This window comes from Podarcis liolepis (genome assembly GCF_965112155.1).
Source record: "Podarcis liolepis genome assembly, chromosome: 7".
NCBI lineage: Eukaryota > Metazoa > Chordata > Lepidosauria > Squamata > Lacertidae > Podarcis > Podarcis liolepis.
In genome coordinates, this window is record NC_139561.1 from 85,978,189 (window position 1) to 86,005,601 (window position 27,413).

Consider the following 27,413-nt stretch of genomic DNA (forward strand, 5'->3'; position numbering starts at 1 on the left):
ACCTATTTATCTACTTGCACTTTGATGTGCTTTCGAACTGCTAGGTTGGCAGGAGCAGGGACCGAGCAACGGGAGCTCACCCTGTCAGCGGGGATTTGAACCGACGACCTTCTGATTGGCAAGCCCTAGGCTCTGTGGTTTACCCCACAGCACTACCCACGTCCTACTTATAACCATATGTGTCTGTAAAACATGGGGTGAGCAGCAAGCTGGTCTTTGGTTTTCTGGAGAATTTGTAAATGAAATAAAGCTCTGCCATTCTCTTGCAAAAGTATCTTTGTGCTTTGTTCCTCTTGCCAGGTATTCAAGTTCACACCGTTTAAGTCCTTCTAGAATGTGATTATAACCACACGTGTTGCCACTGAGAGAAATGACATTTGTGGTTTATCCATCAAGTCCTGATTCTCATTTAAATGCAGATTAGATAATGCAACCTCTGGAGACTTTGTGATATGCTGATGAGTAATTTTTGTGCCTATAGCTGCCTTTGCCCCCCCCCCGACCTAGTATGTTTATGCATATGTGAAAGTTTAACTGGGGTTAAGTACTGTTTCTGCATTATCTTCAAAATGGGTCCCTTAATCTGAGATGCTTTTATAGGGAAACTGCTTACTCCAAGACCTGTTGGTGTCTCTCCTTGGTGAAAGTAATCCGAACTTCCTGACATTATGATGCAAAGCCATTGCTCACATTGTATCATGATTAGCCACACCCCATATCGTATATATTCTGCAACCACCTGAGCCAAAATTTGGTATCTAGTGTTGCAGCTGCTCTGCTTAGATATATCTTTCACTGGAAGGCTCCAGACAGGTTCAGTCCATGCTTATGCTGACTTTTTACCAGGTAAGTAGTGATTTTTTAAGGGAATAAAAGAAGAAGGCAGGTCAACATTCTTATCTGGAGATGATTTATGTACCTACATAGATGCTCCAGCTTAGGGACTAGAGCACAAACCTAAGCATGTTTATTAAGAAGTCCTGCAGAGTTCACTAGGATTTTCTTCTTAGGGTTGCAACACAAATTGTTTAGGAACACCTCCCACCTCAAACCACACTTCAAAGCAACATGATTTTCACTTTGTGTGATGGAAGATTGTGTAGGTTGGATGGGAGATTGTTCAGGTTACAGACGCTTCAGGTTACAGACTCTGCTAACCCAGAAACAGTACCTCGGGTTAAGAACTTTGCTTCAGGATGAGAACAGAAATCGTGCTCCGGTGGCGCGGCAGCAGCGGGAGGCCCCATTAGCTAAAGTGGAACCTCAGGTTAAGATCAGTTCCAGGTTAAGAACAGACCTCCAGAATGAATTACCGTAAGTTCTTAACCCGAGGCACCACTGTATTTACTTTGCACCTGTTGGTTGTTCCAGTTCTTAAGCGATGTTTGGGTTTTACTCAGCATATATTTGTGGGAATGTGCAGGAGACAGCACAACAGAGAGGGGAAGAGAAAGTGCTTGGAGAGATGGATTCTCTCAGTGCCCAGTGGGATATGCCAAGACTACTTTCCTTCCTGTGCCTTAACAGCTGTCTAACTATAAGACTGTCTGGCTATAAGAAGTTCAGCAAGTTCCTTCATTGCAGGCTTTTAGGCAGAGCTTGGGTGTCTGTCATGGATGCTTTAGGTGAGATTCCTGCATTGCAGAGGGTTTGGACAAGGGGCATTCCCTTCCTTCCAAGTCTACGATTCTATCTCCTCTCCTCTCCATGAATAACCCTGCTGATTTTCTGCCTTTTCTGAATACCAACCTGCAGATCCTCCTTGTTTTATATTTTTTTAAAAACCCGTTGCCAACGACTCCTTTGTGGAAGCTGAATGGCCCTGTGATAGTATGTCCACGTCCCGAAAGCACCCTTGAAGGCAACCCCACATGGAGCAGGGAGGCTATGAATCGTCTCCATTTTCTCTTCTTCCCATTGTTCCCTCCTGTCTAGGGATTTGCAACCATTTGCTCACCACACTCTGCCACTGCCAACTCAGAAAGGAGCCTGTGAGGGGAGTGGGGAGTGCTGGTACCTGTAGGCAGCCCAATTTGAGGAAGGGGGTATGTGTGAAGACCACCACTGTCTACCCTTTCTTCAAAGCAACCTTCCAGACAAACTGGAGGCCAACCCACGAGGGAGGTCTATTTATTCAATTTATTTACTTGACAGAGTTGAGCAGCTGCTGAAGGTGAGGCTTTTGGGCACAAAAATGAGTGACAAGGAGCGTCAATCACTGCTGGAAGACCATCCAGGTGTGCTGTTATTACTAAATCAATTTTCTGTGCTTTTTCTGCTCAGGTGCTGGGGTCATGGGGCTCTGGAAGAAGTGGGCCTTTGTGGCCATTTCAGGAATAGTTCCTTTTTTAAAATAAAGGTTTTATTTATACTTTTTCATGTTTATACATTTAATTAATAATAAATTATTATTATTCAACTATCTGACTTTTGGCAGCTGTTTAGGGAAGCTTTTAATATATGATGAATTATTGTATTGTCATATTTTGCTGGAAGCTGCCCAGAGTGGCTGGGGAAACCCAGCCAGATGGGCAGGGTAGAAATACATAAATTTATTATTATTATTATTATTATTATTATTATTATTATTAGTTTTACAATCAATTGAACATTTCAAAGTTTGACTTCCTTCCCTCTCTTTCTGCGGTTCCTTAAATTTATTTTTTAATATCGTCTGCATATCCAAATTCATTCAATTTGCTCATTTAATTATCTACTTTAAATATATACTCTCATGAAACTGCAGGTTATTACAATAATCCTGCCAATGTTTTTATCTGTTTGCAATTTATTTGTAAATATTCAATCAACTGTTCCCATTCTTTTATAAAACGTTTGTTATTTTGATTTCTTATTCTTCCAGTAAGTTTCGCCATTTCTGCATATTCCATAATTTTTTGTATCCATTCTTCCTTTGCTGGGACTTCTGCTTCTTTCAGTAGCGTTCTTGCTGCTGTAGTAGCACGCATAAATAAATTTCTATACAATTTAGGTAGTTCTGTCCCTACAATTCCCAAAAGAAAAGCTTCTTCTTCTTTTTTACAAAACTTCTTTTGAACATCCTTTTCAATTCATTATATATCATTTCCCATTAAGCTTTAACCTTACTACAAGACCACCACCTTCTTTCTCTTTACATTTCCAACACTTGTTTGATTTAGATTGATACATTTTTGCCAGTTTCCTCGGTGTTAGATACCAACAATATATCATTTTCATAGAATTTTCTCTTAAACCGTAACACGCTGTAAATTTCATATCCATATTCCACAATCGTTCCCATGCTTCCATGCCTATGTTATGACCAACATCTATTGCCCAGATTTCAGGAATAGTTCCTGGCATGAGTTTACCCACAATCCACGGCATTGCATGTCTCATGGGTGCAGAGGGGGCAGAGTTGAGCGGGGGCTATTTGAGGTTGCTAAAAGGCCAAGCCCCTGCCCCTGTCATCCAGGCATGCCTTGATGTTGGTGTTGTCAGTGTTGGCCCAGCGCCTTAATGGACAAAAACGGAAATCCAACTTGCCCTTGCAGCTCTTCAAAGTGATTCTATTCATCTACCTGAGGTGAGGTGTCCCTAGTGTTAGAGGACTTAAGAGAAGAAGAGCCACTTGGACCCGTTTCCGAAGAAAAAAAAAACTGGGAGCCGCAAAACTCGTCATTATAAAAATAACTTTTTTGTCACTTTTTTATTATTTCTTTGTTTGACCCCTCAGAATTACTCCTCCTCATAGAAATAAACGTTAAATTAACAAGTTACCTTTTTGTGTGTGTGTGTTCTTCACTCCCCTTCAAAACAGTGACCAGCGTACATGCCCCCTTTCAATGCAGTGACCAGCGTACATGCCCCTTACAATGTAGCGGGAGGGCGGGAAGGTGACGCCAGGACGGTGCATGACTAATGCACGCACCGCCCCCATGCGACGTCACAGCCAGTACAGCGCCCGCCAAAGTGGGGAGTGTCGGGGCGCACAATGCGCCTCCTCCCCTCGCTAGTATCCGCCCCGGAGCCGCGGCAAAGGTGTAAAAGAGCCACATGCGGCTCCGGAGCCGCGGGTTGCAGACCCCTGACTTAGCCCATGGGTAGGCAAACTAAGGCCCGTGGGCCGGATCCAGCCCAATCACTTTCTAAATCCGGCCCGCAGGCGGTCCAGGAATTAGTGTGTTTTTACATGAGTAGAATGTGTGCTTTTATTTAAAATGCACTTCTGGGTTATTTGTGGGGCATAGGAATTCATTCATTTTGTTCCCAAAATATAGTCCCCCCCCCACAAGGTCTGAAGGACAGTGGACCGGCCCCCTGCTGAAAAAGTTTGCTGACCCCTGATTTAGCCTCTTGCCTTTGACAATGAGATGTTTTCTGAATGAAAAACATACCAAATCACTCTTATTCTTTGGCGATCACTTGTAGCTGCGTAAGAATGTCTTTCATAAACACAGTTTTAAAAGTGAGTCTGTAAATGCCTGTGGAGGCCAATTCTGGATCCACTCGTCCTTCCACATAGGGTGGGGACATAGGTTAAAAATTAGTAACTTCTTTGCTTTATTTCTTCTAGGAAAAGACAATTCTACAGATGGAATCAATGAAGACATTTACTGTGAAGCCCTGGCAAATACTCTAAGACATGTTACGGTACCAGTGACGGTGGGATTCTACGCGCCGTGGGGGCGAAACAAAAGACGACTCTTAGATAAAATTGAAATTGAAATGGAAAGTAAGTACCACCAGTTCCCATGACAACCATCAAAGCCACATGAAAAAAGCCCAGAGAGGGAGGAGGCAGGATGTAAGGAGCGTGGAGCCATAAAATCATAGACTCATAGAACTGTAGAGTTGGAAATACCACAGGAGTCATCTAGTCCAAACCTCTGCAATACAAGACTCTTTTGACCCAATGACCCAGACATTAAGAATCTCCTGTGAATTGGCAAAACACAGGCCCTTTCCTCTTTTTGACGATTTGGCACCCAGGAAGCCAAATGTTTGGTGCCAGGTAAATGCAATATTTAGTACGCAGAAGCAAAAATAATTTCTAAAAGTGGCATAGTCACCTGTCTTCTTCTTCTTCTTCTTCTTCTTCTTCTTCTTCTTCAATCCCTCGTAGCCGAGGAAGATTGACTTCCATAAACATGGTTTTAACAAGGAGTCCGTAAGTGACTGTGGAAGCCAGTTCTGGATCCACACGTCCTTCCACAATGGGGACATTGGTTTCCAGGCGGGAGTTGATCACGGTGTGGATTTGCCAAGCTGTTCCTTCCTCTTAGCACGTTTCTCCCTTGCGTCCTGAGTTCAAGTGTCTTCAAAGCCCATGACACCTTTGCTAAAGGCTGTTCTCCAACTGAAGCGCTCGCAGGCCAGTGTTTCCCTGTTGTCAGTGTTTATACTACATTTTTGTAGATTTGCCTTGAGACAGTCTTTAAACCTCTTTTGCTGACCACCAGCATTACGCTTATGGGCCACACACGTACGCAATCTAAATATAGACAAAATAAAACAGTGTAGATGAAATATCATGTGCTCCCGTCCCAAACCAGCTTGTTAGCCAGCAGAAGGAGGCAGCCACCTTGGGTGGAAGAATTCCAAGGCATGGTGCTCCTGTCGGAGAAGCAAGAAATAGCAGTGGTCTCTGGGTTCCCGAGAGACCTCTCACAAGATCCCACTGGAACCCAGAAACTGCAATCAGGTGATCCTAGTAAGTGAGGCTTCAGCAGGGGCACCCTCCCATTTTGCTGCCCCTGACCAGCACACTACAGTGGTACCTCAGGTTAAGTACTTAATTCGTTCCAGAGGTCTGTACTTAACCTGAAACTGTTCTTAACCTGAAGCACCACTTTAGCTAATGGGGCCTCCTGCTGCCGCCACACTGCCGGAGCATGATTTCTGTTCACATCCTGAAGCAAAGTTCTTAACCTGAAGCACTATTTCTGGGTTAGCGGAGTGTGTAACCTGAAGCGTATGTAACCTGAGGTATCACTGTATTATTATTAAGCACATGCAAGACACTACTAAACCTTAGGTGACCTAAATACAATCCTGGTAACAACACACACAACGTAACAGGCTGTTTTTGACTATGTAACTCCTATTTCAAACACAATTCAACCTATAATATCTCACAAAGTGTAATTCCATAGACCAACACATCATGCAAAAAGAACATATCAAGAGAAATTAAAGTCCAATGGATGGTCAGGAGATAAAGTCCATTCGGTTCCTAAATTTGAATATTGTCAATATTGGTTTAATCCCTGGTATCTCCAGGTAGGGCTAGGAATGTCCCCTGCCTGAAATGCTGGAGAGCTGCTGCCAGTCAGTGTAGACAATACTGAGCTACATAGGCCAATGATCTGATTCACTATAAGGCAGCTTGATATGTTCCTAAGGGATGACCACAAAAAGGCCCTCCCGGCCCTCTGACCTGCAGCAAATGTTGCGCTGGTACAAATGTTGTTCTTCTTCCTTTATGTTACAGAGGGGGAAAGTAACAGGAAGTGCGGATGGAGAAATGGAGGAATGTGTTCTCAACTTTGGCTGGCTTTGAGCATGATTTTTTGTTACCCGGTTTCCGGTTCCAAAGAGATCAAAAGTCACAGCACGCAAGAAGTCGATTCTATCCAGTACATCTTCATCGATTTTGATGCCTGGGAGTTTGTAGGATGTGACCGTATCTGGGCTGGCCTTGTTACTACGCTGCTTGATGAAATTGAAGGAAAGAATAAGTTTCATTTTAGCCTTTTTAGGGCCTTTGGTTGCAAAGCTATGGAGAAAGGTGAGAAAAGGAAATGGTTTTTTAAAGGAAGGAGGGGGCTGGTCATTCCCATTGTATCAGGTTTGCTTATTCTTTTAGCGGCATGCAGCAATCTAATGAAAGATGCGTTCCAGGAGATCTTCGGATTCGTGGCTATAGCAGGGAGTCTTACGTTGATTTCTCCTTTAATACTTGCTTGTAAAAACTTCTACTTCACACTGAAAAAGGAACTTCTGACAGAAATGGACAAAAAGGCTCTCAGTGCCCAGCTGGGCTTCATGCACGTTGTGAAGGAAGAGGTGAAAACAATCACAAAGTTCCTCCAGTTCCTGGGATGGATAGAGAAGCGAGAGATTCGGGTGGTTCTGAAGATCACCAATTTGGACAAGTGCACTCAGGACAAAGTGGTAGGTGTTCTGGACGCCATCAATATACTTCTTTCCGACAAGGATGCCCCATTTATCTCCATCTTGGCTGCCGATACAAGCATCCTTGTGGAATGTATCCAAAAAAATAAAAACACGAATGGCTACTTGTACTTAAACCGAATTGTGTCCTTGCCCTTCTCCCTGCCGCAGATGACCCCTAAGGATGAAGAAGTCAACAATAAGGAAATTATATTTATCCGTGATCAGTTGAAGAATCACAGGTACATCCCAGCGGATTCTGCCCAACTGAAAAGGGTGCTGAGCACAGTCCTGACCATCTGTTCCATGACCAAGGTGACACCGGAGACTGAAGCCGAACATAGAGAAAAAATAAAAGTGGCGATAGACTGGGTTGTTCTTGCCAACTGTTGGCCTTGCCGCCTGAGCTGGATTTTGCAGTGTGAGGAAGATAATCGACAGCAAAGAAAACTTGAGGAAAGCCAGGCAGCAAACCCAAATGTGAGGCAGGGCAATGGCAGAAGACACCAACAAGGGACGCAAGCCGAGAAAACGTTACTGCAAATTTACAACGACCACAAGTCAGAATTGGCTGAGTATGCTGCGAAAGATAATATACAAAGCCTCCTGGAACTTGATGGAGATCCTGATCTTTTCATGAGCTTCTTGGTCAACAAGGAGAGGAGTTTCACAGCAGAGAAGGTCAGTGTTTTTGCAAACCTTCTGCTCAATTTGGATTACTCTTTGAAAAGGCCATTTGAGTTGCTCCGAGGTCGGAGGAACATACGGAAAAGTGAGGAACGACAAGAAGAGCTGGCAGAAATAGTCACCAGTCTTTGAAAAAAGTACCAGTGGAGATTTGTGGAGAAATGTATGACCACCCAAAAGATTTTATTTGCATTAACCAGACAGTGATTCTTAGGATTCATTATCAATACATTATCAATACCTTGGTTCTCAAACTTAATCCGTTCCAGAAGTCTGTTCCAAAACCAAAGCATTCCAAAACCAAGGTGCACTTTCCCATAGAAAGGAATGCAAAATGGATTAATTGGTTCCAGACTTTTAAAAACAATCCCTAAAACAGCAACTTAACATGAATGTTACTATCTGATGAGACCACTGATCCGTAAAATGAAAGCAATAAACAATGTACTGCAGTCACACAATCAATCAATCAATCAGTAGCTGAACACAGTCACAAAAACAAAACAAAAAAGCCGCAAAACAAAAATGCAAAATAAATAGCAAAAACAGACAAACCTCGGCGTAACACTCAAAACAGAAGTGTGGCACTCAAATCGGAAGCGTAGCACTCAAAATGGAAGCATAGTCCAGCCCTCTAACCACCACACCACACTGGTTGTGTTCAGAGGTTTTATCCCTTATGTGTTTGTTGGCCTGGGCTCCTTTGAGAGGAAGGTGGGATATAAATTAAATCGCCGCCGCCACCGTCTTCATTAAGGTATAGTAACAGCAGCAGTTTGCATCTAGGCAAACCATACTTTGACATGCTTTCTTTTGGCTACAAACTAGTGCTACTTATGGCAGGTTGGCACTTGCTTAAAACATTTTTGTTGAGGTAAGCCCATCCAGGCACATAGATTCTGATGTCTTTTCTGTTCTTTTCCTGTTAATTTGAATGGCTTTTGAACGTTGCTAATTGATCGTTTTAACATTACTTATAAACAGCTTAGAGGTTTTACTACAATCAAGGGGTATATAAATTCCGTGAAACAAATTAAACAGAAATTAAACAACCTACATTTAAATAGAAATGTCACATAGCGTAAGGTAAAGGATGTATGGTACTAAATGTTTGGGTTTAGTAGATATTAGCATTTATTACAGGCTTCCTCAACCTTGGCCCTCCCATTGTTTTTGGCCTACAACTCCCATGATCCCTAGCTAGCAGGACCAGTGGTCAGGGATGATGGGAATTGGAGTCTCAAAACATCTAGAGGCCAAGGTTGAGGAAGCCTGATTTATTAGAACTCGTACGTTATAACTGGGATGTGCTCTGAGACAGTCTCAGTGTGTATTAGAAGGGTGTACTGTAATGGGTTTGAGGTGTTTAATTAATACTGATGTGTAAAGACTGTGTATCAGACCCTGAGAATGGAATCAAGACCAATGGACCGCCTCTCCTGGTATGCCCCCCAGAGGACCTTAAGGTCCATGAATAATCATAGTTTAGAGGTCTTGGGCCCTAAGGAAGTCAGATTATCCTCCACCAGGGCCAGGGCCTTCTCAGTGATGGCTCCGACCTGGTGGAATGCTCTGTCCCATGAGACCAGGGCCCTGCAGGATTTAACCTCCTTCCACAGGGCCTGTAAGACAGAGCTATTCCGCCTGGCCTTTAATTTGAATTCAGCCTGATCTTTTATTTCCCTTCCTTCTCTCCCCCTCCCCTTTTTATGAAGATTACCCGCTCTGGGGTCCCACAGCTAATTCTCCCCTGGTCTCCTCGCTGGCCCAAATAGGACAAATTTAGCCAGCTAGACCTGGTGGCCATCTAATGTTTATTGGATGGATTTCCCCCTTAAATTCATTTTTGAATTCTGAATTTTTTGTTATTCACGTTTTATACTGTATTTTGTGCTTTTTGTTTGTTTGTTTTTGCATCAATTAAGTGTTTTAAATTTGTTGTTAGCCGCCCTGAGCCCGGTTTTCTGAAACAGGAAGGGTGGGGTATAAATAAAAATTTATGTGTATTGGAATAGGTCTGTGGATGCTATTCTGAGCATCAACAGGCTCTGACAGGCTCCATTGCAGGGCTGCCTCCACCTTTGCCTTCACACACGTGGGTCACATATTTCTCCCAGGAGGAAGAGGCAGCCCACCACCCGTGTGATGGAGGTGGAAGCCCTGTGAATGGAGCCTGACAGAGGCTGACTCTGGCTCCCGAGGAGACCCCCTCCCTCAAAAAAAGCCGAAATATAGCCTCTTTGGGCTCTGAGGTGGGTCTTCTGAGGGAGGGGCATCCCAGCATATTTTGACGTAGAAAAACCCACTGCCACTAACCTTCACTTCATCTGAGAGCAGGAGGCTGGCTTGGAGAGCGCAGGCCAGGCCAGGCGGCAGACAAAGCTTTCCTCCCAGGAAGGGGGGGGGGTTCCTAAAATTAAAACTGGAATTTTGGTGATGTTTTCTATCACTCAACCGAAATATCTCAAGGACCACCTCAATCATCTCAAGCCCTTCTTCCTCTGCAAGGCCTCCAGAGGGCAGCAATGCCAGAACGGGGCCTTTACTGCGGTGGCTCCCCATTTGTACAATGATCTCCCCAGGGAGGCTCGCTTGGCGCCTTCCTTACATATCTTTAAGCGCCAGCAAAAATATTTCTCTATTACCAGATCTTTGGCTGAGTAACATGTTTGTTTGTGGGTGTGGGTGTTATTGGTTTGTTTTTGTTTGGTTACATACGGTATTTTGTGTTTCATTTTGTATTTTTATGTTGTGTACTGCCCTGTGATCTTGATATATACAACGGTATACACATTTAATAAATAATAGTAATAATAATAATGGAGTACTTCTCCTCCATGTTTCTTCCACTGTAAGCCACACGGGAAATCCATACATTGAGGGGAGGGATATAAAATATAGGAAATTTGTTAAAAGGGGGAAAGAATTACATAGCCAACTCACTGCAACACTCCACCTTTACAACATCTCAAACTTTGGGATTTTTGAAATATATACAACAAAAAATTCATAGAATCATAGATAGAATCATAGAGTTGGAAGAGACCACAAGGGCCATCGAGTCCAACCCCCTGCCAAGCAGGAAACACCATCAGAGCACTCCTGACATATGGTTGTCAAGCCTCTGCTTAAAGACCTCCAAAGTAGGAGACTCCACCACACTCCTTGGCAGCAAATTCCACTGTCAAACAGCTCTTACTGTCAGGAAGTTCTTCCTAATGTTTAGGTGGAATCTTCTTTCTTGTAGTTTGGATCCATTGCTCCGTGTCCGCTTCTCTGGAGCAGCAGAAAACAACCTTTCTCCCTCCTCTATGTGACATCCTTTTATATATTTGAACATGGCTATCATATCACCCCTTAACCTCCTCTTCTCCAGGCTAAACATGCCCAGCTCCCTTAGCCGTTCCTCATAAGGCATCGTTTCCAGGCCTTTGACCATTTTGGTTGCCCTCCTCTGGACACGTTCCAGTTTGTCAGTGTCCTTCTTGAATTGTGGTGCCCAGAACTGGACACAGTACTCCAGGTGAGGTCTGACCAGAGCAGAATACAGTGGCACTATTACTTCCCTTGATGTAGATGCTATATTCCTATTGATGCAGCCCAGAATTGCATTGGCTTTTTTAGCTGCCGCGTCACACTGTTGGCTCATGTCAAGTTTGTGGTCAACCAAGACTCCTAGATCCTTTTCACATGTACTGCTCTCAAGCCAGGTGTCACCCATCTTGTATTTGTGCCTCTCATTTTTTTTGCCCAAGTGCAATACTTTACATTTCTCCCTGTTAAAATTCATCTTGTTTGTTTTGGCCCAGTTCTCTAATCTGTCAAGGTCGTTTTGAAATTAATCAATTTGAGTCATACTAGACCCCAGCGTTTTAACTAATGTGGACTAAATTTGCTACTGGGGCCCCTCCAGGACTGAAGGCCCTGAAGCTTCATTAGTTCTACAGTAGATCCACCTCTGCGTGTGGTTTCAAGAATTTGAGAGGGCACCTTTTCGTGTCTACACAGAGCCCTTGTAACTGAACTCCTGCCTGAGGGGTGATCTTGCTGCATATCATATTGAAATCTTTTTCTTTTTTAAATTTTTTTAATTCAAAATTAAAACAAGACATATTATCCCAAAACATATCAACCTTGTTTAACCCCCCATTTCCCCCCCCCCCAACTTCCCTCCGTTCCAGTCTTTGGTTTCTCTGAGAATGCTGTTTTCTGCATGTTACAAAGTTGTACAGATCCTCAAACCATTTAGTTGATTATTATCAATAAAAAAGTTTGTGAATGTTTATTCAAAACCTGCCAAGGAGTCCAGTTCGCTTTGTTGCGTTTTCAGATACTTTGTAAAGGGTTCCCATTCATCCTTAAAGTCACATTTATCCTTGTCCCGTAGCTTATATGTCAGTTTTGCCAGTTCTGCATAGTCCGTCAATTTTTCTTGCCATGATTCTTTAGTTGGGATTTCTTCCGTCTTCCATCCTTGTGCTACCAGAACTCTCGTGACCGTTGTCACATACATGAAGATGTTTTTCAGCTTTTTTGGCAGGTCTTTCCCTACAATCCCCAACAAAAATGCCTCGGGTTTTTTAACAAATGTTAAATGGAACATTTTCTTCAATTCATTGTATATCATTTCCCAATTTTTTAAAATAACATTACAATCCCACCACATATGATAAAATGTCCCTTCCTTTTCCTTACACTTCCAGCATATATTTGAACTAGTTTTGTACATTTTCCCTAACTGCACTGGTGTTGTGTACCATCTGTACATCATCTTCATGTAATTCTCCTTCAATAGGAAACAATCTGTAAATTTTAAATCAGTTTTTCATAATTTTTCCCAATCTTCCATCACAATGTTGTGACCTACATCTTGTGATCTTATTGAAATCTTTCTGTACATACCGTCGATCCCAGCTTCAGTGTGTTCCCAGGCTGAAGAAGAGGATGACACCTGAAGGAGGACGTGGGTGAATCTGAAAGTGAACGAAGCACATGAGAATGCAAAATGTGTTGTTTACTGTTTACGTGGTGCAGAGAGGTTAAGACTGGTGTCTTTGTTAGGAATATTAGCCTCACTGACAGCATGTATGTGTTGCCACCCAAAATAATGTCCTTCCAAACTGGTAAGGATTGTTTATGTAGTTGCAGCTTTTCATATGTAAGATTTCACGAGAAACGCCCACTCATACGCCTGGAGGAAAATTGCCATAGGAAAAACTCCCATCTACTTGGAGTCAATTGCCTGTTCCTTTGTATTCCTGCTGTTTTATCAGCTGCCTTCATCCAATAAATATACATATCAGAACTTCCTTCTGGGAAGGGCTGCAGGAATGTTACACAACGATCAGCCGAATAAAATCGTAAAACAGCACAGCCAGAAAGGATACGAAGACTACCTAATGTTTTGCTGCCTGGCATGATTCATTTCTGAGCACAATTCTAAGTGTTGGTGCTGACCTTTAAAGCCCTAAACGGCGCTCTATGTGGGGCTACCTTTGAAGATGACCCAGAAACTGCAACTAATCCAGAATGCAGCAGCTAGATTATTGACTGGGAGCAGCTGCTGAGACCACATAACACCATTCCTAAAAGACCTACATTGGCTCCCAGTACGATTCCGAGCACAATTCAAAGTGTTGGTGCTGACCTTTAAAGCCCAAAATGGCCTCAGTCCAGTATATCTGAAGGAGCATCTCCGCCCCCATCGTTCTGCCCGGACACTGAAGTCCAGTGCTAAGGACCTTCTCATGGTTCCCTCGCTGCAAGAAGCCAAGTTACAGGAAACCAGGCAGAGGGCCTTCTCGGTAGTGGCGCCTTCCCTGTGGAACGCCCTCCCACCAGATGTCAAAGAGAAAAACTACCAGACTTTTAGAAGACATCTGAAGACAGCCCTGTTCAGGGAAGCTTTTAATGTTTAACAGACTATTGTATTTTAATATTCTGTTGGAAGCTGCCCAGAGTGGCTGGGGAAACCCAGCTGGATGAGCAGGGTATAAATATATTATTATTATTATTATTATTATTATTATTATTATTATTATTATTATTATTATTTGGCTGTGCCCCACCTAAGCATCTCTAAAATCCTGATTCCCACCCCACCCCCGTATATAATTTAGGAAGCCTAAAAGGCCATTAACTGTTAATAACTCATTCTCGAATCGCCCCCCCCAAAGCAAATTGCTCCGCTGTGGGGTGTGTGCCCCACGTTGGGAACCACGGCTCTATATGAAAGCACTGGTTACGTAAGCCAAATATAGCAGCCACAAATGCTTCCATTTCCTTCTGCCTTCTGGGATTATTAGAAAATTTTGAACTTTTAATTGCAGTAGTCCAAGCGGGAGATAACTAGAGCATGCACCACTCTGGCGAGACAGTCTGCGGGCAGGACACTTCAAAACAATAATTGCCTACTTTGCATCTTCCTGCCTATTACACACCCACTGAGCTTCTTGAAATAGCCCCAGTGAAGCACCAGCTGTTTGGCTCACTAACAGTATTTACACCTTGCAAAAGAAGGCAGGGCTTTTCCTTAGAAGCAAGGCGGAATTGGTTAGGTAGGTGCCAACCTTTCAGATGTAAGATTTCCTGATAAAAGCCTACTCCTGTCCCCGAAGGATTATGCCAGAGCAGGCGTACCAATACAATCCCTGGCTGCCAAGATCGCATTCTCAAATGCTGTGCAATAGCATGTTTCTGAATTTGTGTTGTTGGCATCCGTCAGTCTTGAGAGACAATGGAGTGTGCCTCTGTGGGTGAAGCAGAGGCAGGTTTGGGGCTGTGTGACCTGTTTTGTCACACCGGGCGTGGAGCCTTGGAGTCTCTGCAAGGGGCACTGCAACTATGATGTAGAATGAAAGGAGAAAGGTGGGGCTTGTTGTTGTTTAGTCATTTAGTCATGTCCGACTCTTCGTGACCCCATGTACCAGAGCACGCCAGGTACTCCTGTCTTCCACTGCCTCCAGCAGTTTGGTCCAACTCATGCTGGTAGCTTCGAGAACACTGTCCAACCATCTCGTCCTCTGTCGTCCCCTTCTCCTTGTGCCCTCCATCTTTTCCAACATCAGGGTCTTTTCCAGGGAGTCTTCTCATGAGGTGGCCAAAGTATTGGAGCCTCAGCTTCAGGATCTGTGCTTCCAGTGAGCACTCAGGGCTGATTTCCTTCAGAATGGAGAGGTGTGATCTTCTTGCAGTCCATGGGACTCTCAAGAGTCTCCTCCAGCACCATAATTCAAAAGCATCAATTCTTCGGTGATCAGCCTTCTTAAGCCTACATAATTTTGGCATCACATAGGGTGCCCCTGAAATTTGATACCACAAATTTCTTCACCACTGGGTGAAGTCAAACTCCTGCGCTAGCAGCAATGAAGTGACCTCCCTGGGGCACAAGTCTGGGCAGTGTAGATGGAGGTCCTGGGCAGGGCCGTGGTGCAAAGCTCCCTCTGACGAGCCCCCATCCCATTTCCCAGAGTTTTTAAAAGAGGACAGTGCTGCCGGCGGGGCTGGAGGAGGCGGCTCCTCCGGCGGGGAAGAGGCAGAGGCTGGACGAGGCGCCTTCCGGTTCAGCTGGCCGCTTCGTGCTGCGGTGGCCACGGCAGACGGAGGCTCTGGGCGCAGTGCTGCTTCGTCACCGCATGGTGGAGGCGGGCGAGGGCGGCAAGCTGATGCTGGGAGGTGCCGCGTCCAGCCTCCGTCTCTTCCCTGGCGCCCTCCAGAACTTGGCACCCTGGCGCCCCACGCCACTAGCCTCTGGTCCTGGGCTGCCCAGACAACAAGACTCCCCTCTCAGTCTCACTGATGGGGTCCAAAGGAAAGCAGAGCAAGGTGTTTGCACCAGATGGGTTGCAGGAGAGATGCGTTTTAAAGAAAAGGACACATTCTACTTGTTAAGTTGTGGGTGAACATATCAGATGACAGCGATTCTTCAAACAGCTCTTGTTTATTCATAGGCCAGAATAGAACTGAACTGAAGGGTTCGGCCAGCCTGCTTATATAGAGCTCCACTACAACGCAACAGTAACCATTTTCTGTAACTATCTAATCACTGAACGTCACTTTCGATCCCTTATTTGCATATGTGGACCTGAGTGAAAACTATCTACAGTATCCCCCTGCTGGCCCAGGGTGAGAACTTCAGTCCATAACACTACTCAGGCAAAAACACCAGGCAGGCCCCACAAATAACCCAGAGATGCATTTTAAAGAAAAGGACACATTCTACACAATCCACAGGGGTGTGGCGTGTGTTCTGGGTGTATGACACGCCGCCTGTGGGGGTGTGGTGCCTGGTGCGCAGGGGGGGGCACAGCGCATGTCCGGGGGGGCTGCCACGATGGCACCCTACTGGAATAGTGGTGCCGGGGGCAGTCCGCTTCCTCCGCCAGTGCCCGCTGTAAGTGATGCCCCCCCCCGTGGTGTGGCACCCAGTGTCCCCCCGCCAGCTATACCTTTGCTCTTGATTGATTCCAGCAATACAATTTGTTGCTGTTAGGCATTCATTTTGGGCTGATTGCTTCTCTGAATTAACCTGACAGTTAAAAATGCCACAGACTCACATAGCCCATCGCCGTTTTCTCACCCCACCCCCGTCAGCGATGACACCCAGGGCGACCCGCACCGCCCCTTCCTACGCCACTGTAGCCACCTTTCCTTCGTTGGAGAAGAGACCTGGAGGAAGGCCTCCCAAGACCATCACGGGATGTGGACAGTTAGTTGGGAGAAGACATTCTTATAAGTACTCCGGTGAGGTAGAGATTTAAAGGTAAACACCAGCTCTGAAGAAGAGAAGAAGAAGAGTTTGGATTTGATATCCCGCCTTTCACTCCCCTTCAGGAGTCTCAAAGCGGCTCACATTCTCCTTTCCCTTCCTCCCCCACAACAAACACTCTGTGAGGTGAGTGGGGCTGAGAGAGAAGTGTGACTGGCCCAAGGTCACCCAGCAGCTGCATGTGGAGGAGCGGAGACGCGAACCCGGTTCCCCAGATTACGAGACTACCGCTCTTAACCACTACACCACATTGGCTCTGAACAGGCTACAAGGAGTGCAGTTCTTAAATGCCAGGGCAATTGTTTCTCTGTGCACAGTGCCAGTTAGTAGCAATCTTCTTTTCACCTTCATTTTCATGTATTTCCAAAAATATAATGTAGTTCCAAAAATACATTATGGAAACTTGCATTCCCATACACCACAACTTGTAACAGTAAGCATTTGTAAAATGTGTTCTTATTGAGTGGGCGACGAGCTCTTCATAAACTTTCGGAACTGGTCTTTGGTTTTCTGGAGAATTTGTAAATGAACTAAAGGTCCGCCATTCTCCTGCAAAGGTATCTTTGTACTTTGCTCCTCTTGCCAGGTATTCAAGTTCACACCATCTAAGTCCTTCCAGAACGTGATTATAACCACACGTGTTGCCACTGAGAGAAATGCCATTTGTGATTTATCCATCAAGTCCTGATTCTCATTTGAATACAGATTTGATAATGCAACCTCTGGAGACTTCGTGATATGCTGTTGAGTAATTTTTCTTATCTCATTAAACACTTGCTCCCCAAAATTTTCCACCACAAGTGCCTATAGCTGCCTCTGTTCCCACACCCCTGCCAGCACCTAGATGAAGTATGTTTATGCATATGTGAAAGTTTAACTGGGGTTACCATTTCTGCATTCTCTTCAACATTGATTCCTTAATGCGGTCTGAGATACTTTTATAGGGAAACCTGCCCCACAGCTTACTCTAAGATCTGTTCTCTCTTTGGTGAAAGTAATCCGAACTTCCTAACATTATGATGCAAAGCCATTGCTCAGATTGTATCATGATTAGCCACACCCCATATGGTATATATTCTGCAACCACCTGAGTCAAAATTTGGTATCTGGTGCTATAGCTGCTCTGCTTAGATATATCTTTCACTAGAAGGCTCCAGACAGGTTCAGTCCATGCTCACACTCCCTTTTTACCAGGTAAGTAGTGGTTAACTTACGCAGGTTTATTGAGAAGTCCTGCAGAGTTCACTAGGATTTTCTTCTTAGGATCGCAACCCAAATCATTTAGGAACTCCTCCCACCTCAAAGCAACACAGATTCTACACTTTGAAGAAACACATGCTTCACTTTGTGTGATGGAAATAAAATAAGATTGTATATATTTACCGTATTTTTCGCACCATAGGATGCACCGGACAATAGGACGCACTTTGTTTTAGAGGGGGGAGAACAAGAAAAAAAAATTCTCCCCCTCTCTGCCCAGCGCCCCTTCAGTGAAGCAGCAGGAGGCGCTGCGCAGAGAGGGGGAGAACTTTCCCCCTCTTGTTTTCCCGCTCTAAAACAAGGTGCGGTTTAAGGTGCGTTCAGGCGGCTACCTTGGAAGCCTGGAAAGCGAGAGGGGTCGGTGTGCACCAACTCCTCTCGCTCTCCAGGCTTCAGGTTCCTTTCGACCTGCTCTTTGGGGCTGGCGGGGGGAAGCCCACCACCAGCCCCAAAGAGCAGGTCAGGGAGCAGCGGAAAGGCGCAGCGGAGAGGCTTCTGCCATAGCCGCGCGTCACCTCTCCAGCTGGGAGAGGGTCGCGGGGGGCTGCTTTAGCCCCCCGTGCGCGCTCTCCCGGCTGGAGAGGTGACACGGGGCTGTAGAGGTTCCTGCCATAGCCGCGCGTCACCTCTCCAGCCGGGAGAGGGTCGCGGGGCTATGGCGTCTTCGCTCCATAGGACGCACACACATTTCCCCTTCATTTTTGAAGGGAGAAAAGTGCGTCCTATAGAGCGAAAAATACGGTACTTTGCACCAGTTGGTTCCAAGTTCCAGTTCTCAAGCGATGTTTGGGTTTTACTCAGCATTTATTTGTGAACAGGTGCAGGAGACAGAAAACAACAGAGAGGGGAAGAGAAAGTGCTTGAAGAGTTGGACTCTCTCAGTGCCCAGTGGGACATGCCAACACCACTTTCCTTCGAAGAACTTCTGTGCTGTCTGGCTATAAGAAGACCACCCCCCAAAAAAAAATAGTCCCGCCCCCCACAAGGTCTGAGAGACAGTGGACTGGCCCCCTGCTGAAAAAGTTTGCTGACCCCTTCAATAGAGCCTGAGTGGAAGAGAGAGCTATGTTTGTCAGCTCTGAATATAAGTTAAAGTTACTTATATGATGCTGAGCCTGTGCTGAATTGCACAAGACATTGCTTGGATATTTGGGATGTATCTTTGATGCTTTTGTTATGGTTTTGAAGAAAGTTCTGCAAATAAAATTTTGAATGCTCACTTATGGGTCTGGACAGTGCTTCCTTCCAAAAGGAACAGTTTTCATGCTCTCAGCAAATGTGGTTAATGAATAAAGCATCATGCTTAATGATATCACCAGGGCCCACCCATATGCTGGATTCCCCCCCCCCACACACTGCATTATCCCCAGATCAGGAAGGGCTGAATTAAACAGAGAGATTGTGTAGGCTGTCATTTGAATGAAGACAACACATACATACAGGATGGGCCAAACCCACTTTAAACTGCTGTGTCCACCGTCCCAGCCATAGCTCTGACCTACTGCAGATTCTGCCTGATGTTGCTGCTCCAGCTGCTTAAGAAAACTTACCCTTGCCCTCCAAGCAGCTCTTGTCTCCTTAGCAGCCAGAGTTTTTTTTTTAAATATATATTTTATTCAGGATTTTCTTGTTTTACAGAAGTGTAGTGCCTCGTATTTTTATTTTTTTTCATGTAACATTTTTACAAATCCGTTTCATTTGTTGAGGCATTAGGGGGAGAAGAAAAGAAAAAAGAAAAAAGAAAGGGAGGGTGGGTGGAGAGAGGGAAGATGGATAGGGGTGGGGTCGGGTGGCGGTGTTTCTATTATGTTTAATTTATGTAGAGTTTGGTGTCAGCGTTGCTTGTGTTGTTCACTTGTGTTCCTTTGGTAGTGAGAGAGGTTGGGGTTGACCTAGGGTGTGATTGTTTGCTTGTGATTGGCTGTGGTGATCTTTGTTTTCGTGTGTGGGTGAGGTGGGTGGGTGTTTTGGATCAGGTTAGCCATATTGATTTGTATGCTGTTGGTGGATTATTGTCACTGTCCTGTTGGGCTGTGGTGTATGTGATAACAATGCCCACTTACACCACAAAGAACTCATAACCCACCTGCTCTCAGCAGCCAGAAACACCATAACCAGACACTGGAGAGACCTGTCAGGAGTAAGCATGGACCAATGGTACCAAATAGTATGGGAAACAGCCCTACTAGAAAAATTAACCAATAAACTGAAACTGACACGGGGACAAACAGAAGAAGACGCCTTCACCCCGGTATAGCAGCCAGAGTTGAAGATCCTGGAGTGTGGCAGCTGCTTTGTTGCTTCTTCCCCAGCTGTCACTTGAAATAAGGAAGGAACTGTGATTGGTGGGCTATTGTCTGTGGCACAGCAATGAGATAACACCTGGTGACTATTCTCACCTCATTGGCCCTAATCAGACAGTGCTATTGGCCAAACAAACAACAGGAATTGTCTCCTGAGCATGACTTCCCAAGGCAAAAGAGGCTGGGCCAACTGGATGTGCTGTTGCGGCACTTAAAAGGTAGCAGAGTTTGTGCTGAATAATAAAGACATGCTTCCTTCCAATAATCTCAAGGTTGCCAGGAACAGTATTCTTCAGTCACCGAATGCCTGGGTAAACAGGAATGTTTTCAAATTCTTCCTGAGAGGTGATAATGATTGAGTCAGGCTAGGGAAGGCATTCCACTGAAAAGGCCCTGTCATGGATCAGCAACAGCCAGGTGGCCCATGGCAGTGACAACAAGAAGGGCAGACCCACATAGAGTACACAACAGTAGCAATAATAATAATAATAATAATAATAATAATAATAATAATAATAATAATAATAATAATAATAATAATTTATTTATACCCTGCCCATCTGGCTGGGTTTCCCCAGCCACTCTGGGCGGCTTCCAACTGAATATTAAAAACAATCCAGCACCAGAGATTAAAAACTTCCCTAAACAGGGCCGCCTTCATTTGTCTTTTAAAAGTAAAATAGTTGTTTATTGCCTTGACATCTGCTGGGAGGGCGTTCCACAGGGCAGGCGCCACTACCGAGAAGGCCCTCTGCCTGGTTCCCTGTAACCTCACTTCTCGCAGCGAGGGAACTGCCAGAAGGCCCTCAGTGCTGGACCTCAGTGCCTGGGCTGAATGATGGGGGTGGAGACCCCCATCCAAGCAGTCCGAGCAGGAGGCCACTACAGTGTGGACAACTGAGGCCAGACTCTCCCAGGCCAGGAATGGCTATAGCCGGTGAACCAGGCTTAGCTGGGCACAAGCATTCCTAGCCACAGAAGCTGCCTGGAACTCCAGTGACAAATTGGAATCCAGGAGAACTGTCCAACTACAAACTTGGTATATATATAAAGGTAAAGGTAAAGGTAAAGGTAAAGGTAAAGGTAAAGGTACCCCTGCCCGTACGGGCCAGTCGTGTCCGACTCTAGGGTTGTGCGCCCATCTTACTTAAGAGGCCGGGAGCCAACGCTGTCCGGAGACACTTCTGGGTCACGTGGCCAGCGTGACAAAGCTGCTCTGGTGAGCCAGCACCAGCGCAGCACACGGAAACGCCGTTTACCTTCCCGCTATAAAGCAGTACCTATTTATCTACTTGCACTTAGGGGTGCTTTCGAACTGCTAGGTGGGCAGGAGCTGGGACCGAAAGACGGGAGCTCACCCCGCCGCGGGGATTCAAACCGCCGACCATGCGATCGGCAAGCCCTAGGTGCTGAGGTAATGATGATCCACCGTTTTAACCACTTCTTATGCATTTCTTAACTTTACATTGCCTTTAAATCTTTTAACAAATCATCCTTCCTCTTATACATTTTTGCAATACTTCCAATAATACTCCTCACAAAACTTCTTGCAAACCTACAAACGTCATCTGGTCTTCACAAATACTTTTCAAATAATTTACTCCAGTATTCCGTGAATTTCTGGTCCCGCTGGTTTCGAATCCTTCCTGTAAATTTATCTAGTTCTGCATAGTCCATTAACTTCATCCTCCATTCTTCAATCGTCGGTAATTCTTCTTGCTTCCATTTTTGGGCCAGTAATATTCTTGCTGCTGTTATTGCATATAAAAAAAGCTTACATTCCTTTCTATTTATATCACTCCCAACAATGCCCAGTAGATGCTCCAGAGACTTTCAATAAACCTGAAACAATTGCAGCATCAGGTTCAGCATGGGTTCAGGTGATTCTGTCCTTAAAAGTGAGTCACAGGAGGATATTGACTGGTCCGTTGTCAATGATACCACACGGGTCTGCCGCAGATGGCTTCCCACTCTAAGCAATTCTGCTGGGTGATTCATATTCCTTCTCTCTCTCTCTCTCTCTCTCTCTCTCTCTCTGCTTTAGAGTTCATTCTTGCACCAAGTCTTTCGAGGGATATTTGACTCACTCACATCATTCATACAATGAAGTCAACAAAATATGTCTTTTCCTTAGAAGCAATGCAGAACTGTTTAGGTAAGTGCCAGCTTTTTAGCTGTAAGATTTCATGAGAAATCCTTGTTCCTTTCAGTAGGAGCAAGAAAATCATGTACCTGTTTCAAGTGAATCCAAGTGAATGGAGAATCTCCTAATGCAGAGTGAAATTCTTGTTCAGTTACAGGTCCATCATTAACAAAAAATGTTAATATAATAATAATAGCAGCAGCGTAAACCAGATACCAAAAGGAGTCCAAACATTTAGGTATACTGTATATTAAAAGCTCTTCTTGATGCCACTATGGGTGAGCTTTCCAGGAAAAAGGGTTCAGTAACTGGGGTGGTGGCACCAACAACGGATAAGTCCTTCTTTGTTGTGGTCAACCCCTTCCCTCAGTTGGCGAGGACACCTGGAGGAAGGCCTTTACAAAAGTCATGGACAGTTTGGTTTGGGCGAAGACATTTCTACAGGTTCTCACTTCCCAAGCCTTAAAGCCTTAAAGGTAAACAGCAGCTCTGAATTGTACTTGGGAACAGGGCAGAAGGCAATGAAGTTCTTAAACATGGGGGCAACAGTTTCTCTCTCTCTTTTTTATAATTTAAATTTTATTAGTATTTTCCACACAACAACAACACAAAAAATATCGAAAAATAACAATACACAAAACACAAAAACCAACATACAAAAAAACCAAATCCATATCTGTCAGGGGCTCAGGAACAGAGGCACAGGGGAGGAAGGAAATGGAGAGCGAAGGGGAAGAATCTGAGGGCAGCGTAGGGGAGTATGACAGTGACCCGAGAGATTCCATGAGCTTCTCCAGCGAATCGGAAGGAGGCGCCGATGGTCAGGGCAAGGGGGGTCCCAGGGGGGACGCACCAGAAACAAGGGGACAGCGGGGACTCCCAAAGCAGCAGCGGGAGATCAGGACAAGCTTCCCCACCAGAGCGTAGTGGGGGGGGGAAGAGTCCCATGTGTCAGGGCCAGCGTCTCCTCCAGCAGGGAGAGAAGATGAGTCAGGGCTGACCACGCCTCTATCGGAGAGTGGGGGAACGGAGGGGAGGTCAGGTCCAGCTAGCCCCCCCCGAAGGGGGAAGCAGTGACAGGAGCAGTGTAACGGTCAGGAGGAAGGTTGCCGGCTGGGCGCGCGCGCCAAGTTCGAATGTACAGGCGTGTGGGACAGCAGAAAACCCGGATTGGGAACCAGGTCCTAAAGCCCGCCGGAGGCAGGGGGAAGACTCAGGGGACTCAGCGTCAGAAGAGTCTAGGAAGGGCAAGACCCAGCGGACGGGCGGAACCAGAGGAGGAAAGAGCAAAGGAAGAGGTGGAGCAAGGCCAGAGTCTTAAACTGGTGTCTGGGGGGAGGAGATTCAGACGGAGCTTCAGCGGTCTAGAGTTTCAGACGTAGAGCTGCGCGCTGCGGCTGTGAAAGCGAAACTGAACTTCAATAAAGACTTTTGTATATAACAACGAACCGGCGTTGGTCCTTTGTGAGCTGGGACCTCGGGCAGCTCTGACAATATCTTACAAGTTAATAATATAAACACTAAAAGGAAACACTAAAAGGTATCTGAAGAAGTGTGCATGCACACGAAAGCTCATACCAAGAACTAACTTAGTTGGTCTTTAAGGTGCTACTGGAAGGAATTTTTTATTTTGACTAAAAGGAAAAACAAACATTGACTTCCACCAATCCCACAACACCTCCTTTACCTCTCATTGTGTCTTCCTGTCTTCCTGATCATCTCTATCCTAGCATCTAGATATGAATCCCTCTTTCTTATCCTTTCACTTCACAAGGTTATTGCAGACTCAGCCAGATTTCTGTCCTCGAACCTTGACTTTTAAGGTATTCATTTAAACACTCCCATTCCTTTTTCACTTCCCTTTTTGGTTTGTGTCTTATTATTTCTGTCAATTTGGCTAATTCTAAATACTCTGAAAGCTTACATAACCATTCTCCCCTAGTGGGTAACTGATTCCCTTTCCAATACTTAGCACCAGGATTCTTGCTGCAGACGTCACGTATAAGAAAAATTTAGTTTTGTCTTTTGGAATATCATCAACAGTTTCTCAATGCACGGTGCCAGTTAGCAGCAATCTAGCTGCTGTATTCTGTACTGACGGCAGTTTCCAAACAGTCTTCTTCAAAAGGTAGCCCCATAAACAGCACATTACAGCCATCAGTTGAGGAAGGTTTCATCTGCTCAGAGATGCTGTATTTGTAGGGCTGAAGAGGTTGAACATAACCCTCATTTTCTGTTCTGTTTTCAAGTAACCAAAGTCTAAGTACCTGAGTCAATTTCTCATTGGTCTACCATTGGAGAAATAAAGAAAACAACAAACTTTTGCTTGCTGCAACTAACAGGGTAATTATTGAAAAAGTACCTTAATTTGATTTTAAAAAGAAAAAGTAGCTTAATTCACTTGGTTGAAGGAAAGATACATCTTACCAGGATGTAACTAATGTTCTTGAGCTATTCTAAGTAATTTTTTTCATCCATGCACGATGCTGACTTTCGTTAAGACCTATGGTGATGATAATTAAATTATTGACTTATGACGTGATAGTGGTTTACTTTCTGTTAACTTATTACCAAGCAAATTGGGTTCACGTAAACTTACTTCCCATCATTGTGATGCAAAGATATGGCTCATATGGTGTCATGATTAGCCACATCCCATTCAATATATATTCTGCAAGATTCTGAGCCAAGAGTCAGTGTCTGGGGTTACTGCTGCTCTACTAATTCTGTGGCATGTATTTCAGCTGAAGAATCCAGGCAAGTTCAGTCCACGCTCACATTGGATTTTTACCAGGCAAGTGTTTTTAATGAGTAAAAAGAAGGGAGGCAGGGATTGACTTTCTTATCTGGGTATGATTTATGCACCCAGATAGATATTCAGGATCAGGAAATGGAGCACATCCTGAGATAAATATTTTTTTATTGATTTTTCCATGTATACTTCTTCTAACAATATATCTTTAACAATTTTTCATATTTCAACCCTCCTCCCCTGGACTTCCCTCATACTCCTGTTTTGTTTTATTTCCATATTGTTCATCCTGCGTATTGTTTCCCCAAAATTTTCTCAATACATATAGTCCTATTTTTTGTTGTATGCAGTTGTGATTGTTTACTCAAACCCTGCCAATGAGTCCATTTCTTTATGTTGCCTCTTCGTATATGTTATAAATGGTTCTCATTCTCTTTTAAAGTCTTTGTTGTCCTTTTCATGTAATTTTTCTGTTAGTTTTGCCAGTTCTGCATATTCCATAAGTTTCCCTTGCCATTGTTCTTTCCTTGGTATTTCTTCTGTCTTCCAAGTTTGTGCTAATAAAATTCTTGCCGCTGTTGTTGCATACATAAATAATTTCCAGTTTTCTTTTTTTACATCTTGGTCTAAAATTCCTAGAAGGAATGCTTCTGGTTTCTTAACACAAGTCTTTTTAAACATTTTTTTTCAATTCGTTATATATCATTTCCCAATAATTTCTAATCTTTTTGCATTCCCACCACATATGATAGAATGTCCCATCTTTTTCTTTACATTTCCAACGGGTTTTTGATCCCTTTTTATACATTTTGAGAACTTTCTCTGGTGTTATATACCACCTATACATCATTTTCATATAATTCTCTTTCAATAAGATACCATCTGTAAATTTTAGGTTCACCTTCCACATCTTTAGGAAATGCAGCACATCCTAAGCATGTGCACTGAGAAGTCCTATATTGTCCAGCTCAGCTTTAGCAAGGTGGTGGTCTCCTGTATCTTCAGAGTATACCCTAGGACTTCTATCCAGCATGACCATTCCCAGTCATCAGTCTAGCTGCTGCATTCTGAATTAGTTGTAATTTCTGAGTCATCTTCAAAGGTAGCCCCACAAAGAGCCCATTGCAGTAGTCCAAGCGGGAGATAACTCACCTCTCTAGTGAGACAGTCTGCAGGCAGGTAGGCTCTCACCCGGTGTACCAGATGGAGCTGGTAGACAACTCTGGACCCAGAGTTGACCTGTGCCTCCATTTACAGCTGTGAGTCCAAAATGACTCCCAGGGGCATAGTTACCTCATTCAGGACCAGGGAGTCCCCCACACCCACCCGCCCCATATCCTCCCAAAACAGTACTTGTCAGGATTCAACCTCAATCCATTAACTGCCATCTATCCTCCAACCTTGGACGCGGGTGGTGCTGTGGAGCCTAGGACTTGCCGGTCCGAAGGTCGGCAGTTTGAATCCCTGCGACGGGGTGAGCTCTCCTGCCAACCTAGCAGTTCGAAAGCACGTCAAAGTGTAAGTAGATAAATAGTAGGTACCGCTCTGGCGGGAAGGTAAACGGTGTTTCCCTGCACTTCTGGTTCGCCAGAAGCAGCTTAATCATGCTGGCCACATGACCCAGAAGCTGTACGCCAGTTCCCTCGGCCAATAAAGCAAGATGAGTGCCGCAACCCCAGAGTCGGCCACAACTGGACCTAATGGTCAGGGGTCCCTTTACCTATCCTCCAACCACCCTCAGACACTCACGCACATAAATGCTGGAGAGATAGTTATTCAAGTATCCAGGCTTTAACCAGCACCCTTTAACTGAGCCTGCAGATGACCGGGGAGATGTGTAGGGATGGTGGGACTTGTCAGCAGCCCAGCGTGAATTGACTGTGTACAGCCCACCACTTTCCACACTATCTTCAAAGTAGCCTTCCAAGCAAATCAGTGCCCAAAGACACTCACGCTATGTATTTTTTTGACAGCTGCTGAAGTTCGCTAGCCACAAAGATGAGTGATCCAGAGCACCAAGCACTGATGAGGGACCATCCAGGTGTGCCTTTATTATTACATCAGTTTTCCCTCTCAGCTGCCAAACCCAGAGGGCTCTGGCAGCGATGGCCCTTTCTGATCACTCCAGGAATGGGTCCCGGAGTGCCACTGCCTACAAATCGTCCTACTGCATTTTGGTACAGAATGGGTGGAACTGAGCAGGGGGCCATATTTGCCCATTCCGTTCCCCTCTTGGCATCTTCAAATCTTTATGTTGTCTGTGCTAAAGTGGTCAATGGTGCCGTCTTTGATCACCTTTGTTGAATTTGCTTCTCTTCCATTGATAGCAGAAATGTCATGGTT

At 44.8% G+C, this 27,413-nt stretch overlaps 1 protein-coding gene and 1 long non-coding RNA gene across 6 annotated transcripts in view; one reads left to right on the forward strand and one right to left on the reverse strand.

Moving 5' to 3' along the window:
- The first annotated feature begins 545 nt into the window (after positions 1-545).
- LOC310712631 (NTPase KAP family P-loop domain-containing protein 1-like) lies at positions 546-10,665 on the forward strand. The gene is made up of 4 exons (XM_083515896.1): positions 546-846; positions 2,155-2,237; positions 4,559-4,717; positions 6,476-10,665. The coding sequence occupies exons 2-4, from the start codon at positions 2,195-2,197 to the stop codon at positions 7,975-7,977; spliced, it is 1,704 nt and encodes a 567-aa protein (XP_083372022.1). The 5' UTR covers positions 546-846; positions 2,155-2,194; the 3' UTR covers positions 7,978-10,665.
- An 8,762-nt stretch (positions 10,666-19,427) lies between these two features.
- Positions 19,428-27,413, reverse strand: part of LOC310712742 — a 31,124-nt gene continuing 23,138 nt past the window's right edge. For 4 of the 5 annotated variants that reach the window (XR_014528971.1, XR_014528972.1, XR_014528973.1 and 1 more), the window contains one exon: positions 19,938-20,513. This is a non-coding gene — a long non-coding RNA (uncharacterized lncRNA). Of the gene's footprint in view, positions 19,450-19,937; positions 20,514-27,413 lie in introns of those variants that run through there. The other variant, XR_014528970.1, reaches the window with a different exon arrangement.